The sequence below is a fragment of the Carassius carassius genome, chromosome 29 (assembly GCF_963082965.1).
Source record: "Carassius carassius chromosome 29, fCarCar2.1, whole genome shotgun sequence".
NCBI lineage: Eukaryota > Metazoa > Chordata > Actinopteri > Cypriniformes > Cyprinidae > Carassius > Carassius carassius.
This window is the reverse complement of record NC_081783.1, coordinates 4256165-4259323: the sequence shown is the minus strand read 5'-3', so window position 1 is coordinate 4259323 and position 3159 is coordinate 4256165. Positions and strand designations below refer to the sequence as shown.

General features: G+C 32.4%; 1 protein-coding gene across 1 annotated transcript; it reads right to left on the bottom strand.

Moving 5' to 3' along the window:
- Positions 1 to 478: 478 nt before the first annotated feature.
- LOC132110072 (DNA-directed RNA polymerase II subunit RPB7) lies at positions 479 to 2695 on the bottom strand. Its single transcript, XM_059516661.1, has 8 exons — positions 2538 to 2695; positions 1948 to 2057; positions 1714 to 1873; positions 1564 to 1614; positions 1419 to 1484; positions 1268 to 1339; positions 1130 to 1163; positions 479 to 944 (listed from the first exon to the last, which is right to left on the bottom strand). Exons 1-8 carry the CDS (start codon positions 2547 to 2549, stop codon positions 931 to 933), a joined length of 519 nt encoding a protein of 172 aa, XP_059372644.1. The 5' UTR covers positions 2550 to 2695; the 3' UTR covers positions 479 to 930.
- Positions 2696 to 3159: the final 464 nt, after the last annotated feature.

Here is a 3159-nt window from a genome sequence, read left to right as displayed (position 1 = left end):
ATGTCCTTTTTAAGGGAAGTAAATGCAGTTGCTCTGATATTTATAAAGGCCTTCCCAGAGGACCACAGTTTATATTCAGTCTCAAAGCAGCCTATGACTTACTCATTAGGCATCTTGATGATTACGTTTGGATCCACCGGAGAGCAAGTGTAATGCTAAATTTATCCAAATTCTGTTTCCAAGAAGAAACACTCATCTTGAAAAGCCTGAGGGGTAAGTAAATATTATTTTATTAATTTAATGGGGTGAAATATTTAAATATTTTTAAATATTTCAGTAGGCAGCCACTGTGTGACTATCATGAAAGAAAGTTTGAAGTACAAAAATGTTCCTGCCAAAGCTGTTGCAATAATATCGTTTTCAGAGTGGGGTACCGATATCAAAATATTTACAAAAATCAGCAATGCTCACTGCGTACTGTGTATTAATCACAGAACAAGCGATAACTTAAACAAGAAAACCAGACGGAGACAAGAAGTGCTGTATTACAAAAGAGAAATATATTCAAGGACAGACAGCCTGGCATTTAGAAAAATATGTTCTAAAATGACCTTGCATAATAAAGAGATGATAAAATGTAATGAATGATACCTTTGACTTTACATAACATGCTTGAGAATTGCTTTTGCTCACAGGATTTTTCAATATCTGAAGATCCTGGCTGATGAGATTTAAATGAAACAATTCAAAGCCTTTCCATCACATAGAGCTACATGCTCTTCCCATTTAACTTGATGGTTCTCCACAACTGAACTTTTGCTATGGGAAAACTATGGATATACTAACATATGGGGATAAAAATAACAATAAAAAGGGGGGAGACAAAAACACAACTTCAAATCAATGGGAAAATAATTACAGTATATACATAAACTATTTAGGATCCCCACAGCATCAAGTTTCATATTTCTTATATTCTTGGCAGAAGAATCAGCTCACAAGACCTAGAAGAATGAGAATAAAACTCTTAGACAATAGTACAACATAAATTATAAATAAATTGGAAAGAATCTGTTTTGATATATTTTTGATATTACAGGTACAAGGTTTATTGTAAATTATAAATCAATAAAGATATGGCACTGTAAACACAGCTGTGACAGATGTTTTCATTACAAGAAATACATACCCAGGTAGTCATCCATGAGAGATCCGATGGCAAACTAATAAAAAAGAAACAAAAAAAGGTATTTGAATAATTAAATAACATTTAGAATTATATCCAAATTGAAAATGTCTAAATATCAACAAAGTGACAGTGATTTACAATATCATTCTTGTCCACTCGAGTTCCCACAATCTTCAGTCGAATTTCATCATCTTGTTGGATCACAATGTCCTGTTGAAGAAAACAAATGGAGGACTCGAAGAATTATCCTCAATGAAGCGTTTCCTAAAGCTGATTTATTGAATCCTACCTCATCGACTGTCTTATAACACGGAGGATTTGAGTTTGGGTCAAACTCCATCTCAGAGGGAATAGACTAGATATAAAAGAAAACACAGATGTTAAACAATTACGACTGAGATTTACATATATATTTACATATATAAACAACCTACATGACGAGAAATGAAACAAGACATGGGGCCAATTTCTGTAAAGAGTCCAACCTGGGAATAAAGAAAGAGAGAAAAACATTATATTCATTCAACATCATTGTGCAAGTAAGGCTCTCCAAGAACTAAGAATGAAAATAAGATGGACCGTACTTTGTTAACCTGTGTGACGACAGCATCCACAACTTCTCCCTTAAAGGGACGGAACACGATGGCTTTGTATTTGACAGGATACAGCACAAAACCTCTGCCAGGCTGTATAACACCTGCTCCGATATTATCGATTGTGGTTACTGCGATAACAAAGCCATACCTGTGGAACAAAAGAGAAACGTGAGATTCATATTTCGTAATATTCCCTGATCTGGTACTTTCTGTCGGACTTACTTCCCCGTACATGTTCCCTCCACCTCAGTGAACAGCTTCTGCTTGACTGTGTTCAAAAGATTCGGTCCAAAGTATCGTGGATGCAGGAGAATCTCATGCTCCAAAGAGATCTATTGTGATGGATATTTCGAAAACAACAATAAATATTATATATATATATATATATATATATATATATATATATATATATATATATATACACACGTATGTATGTATATATATATATATATAATTTTTTTTTTTTGAGAGAGAAGTTCATAACTATCATGACATCAAGTCACATGAAAGTAAATGCAATTAATGCATTAACGTACGTATATAGAATCTGTTTACGTTAACAATTACATTGACTGATTCGTATTTTCTTATCAAATAACAAAAATATCAACATAATATCCCACAATCTCCAAAATGACTAGATTTAACTAGCTAGCTTAGCTTTATTACATCCAATATTTTCTAATCCTAGTGAGTGTGCAGGTAACGTTAGCCGAGACAAAACAGCATCATACTGTACATGACAAAAACAAACAGAACACTGCATGCTGATGTACTTTTTTCACGTAAAATCGAAAAAATTACGAACTTACGTGATAAAACATCTCTTAACAGTTTTTTATCTTCCAGATATCTCGATTTTAATTTTAAAAAGCGGCGGGTATTAATTTCTGAGTGTTCAGGCGCCGAGACTCAAAAGCATGAATCCAGCCACAAGAGTGTTTCCGGTTGACCTTTCAAATTAAAAGTAAATTTCCTCGAAGAGACAAAACATTTCTTGAGATATTTATTTTATAAAACAACTTTTTATTTTAGGTATTCAAATTTTGAAAAATACATTTTAAAAAACCCGTATTTTGTAATTTTCTAGCAATAAACATGATTATAAATAAGTTTATTTAAATGTTTTTCTCTCATGCTGCGTTAAGGCCGAAAGGATATTACTTCTTGCTTGTCACCCCTTTAATTAATATTTCCGTCCGTCATTTCATACATTTTATTTAATGCTACATTTAATAATTTAATATTTTTTTATTAACATGTTGCCATGTGGCACAACTGAATATTGTGGGGGTTTTTTTTCCATTAAAATCATTATTTATTTTAACTAAATATTTTAAAATCAGTTCAACAAATTATGTAAAAAATTATGACACTTTTGTAAAGGAGCCTACATTGATTGTAAGATATAGTGAAAAAAGGTCGAGACCGCTG

Excerpts from the sequence above, each read along its gene's own strand:
- LOC132110072 (XM_059516661.1), bottom strand. Across the intron at positions 1,615-1,713 it reads TCGTCACACAGGTTAACAAA|GTTGGACTCTTTACAGAAAT; the intron begins GTACGGTCCATC and ends CTTTATTCCCAG. Across the intron at positions 1,340-1,418 it reads GTTATAAGACAGTCGATGAG|GACATTGTGATCCAACAAGA; the intron begins GTAGGATTCAAT and ends TTTCTTCAACAG.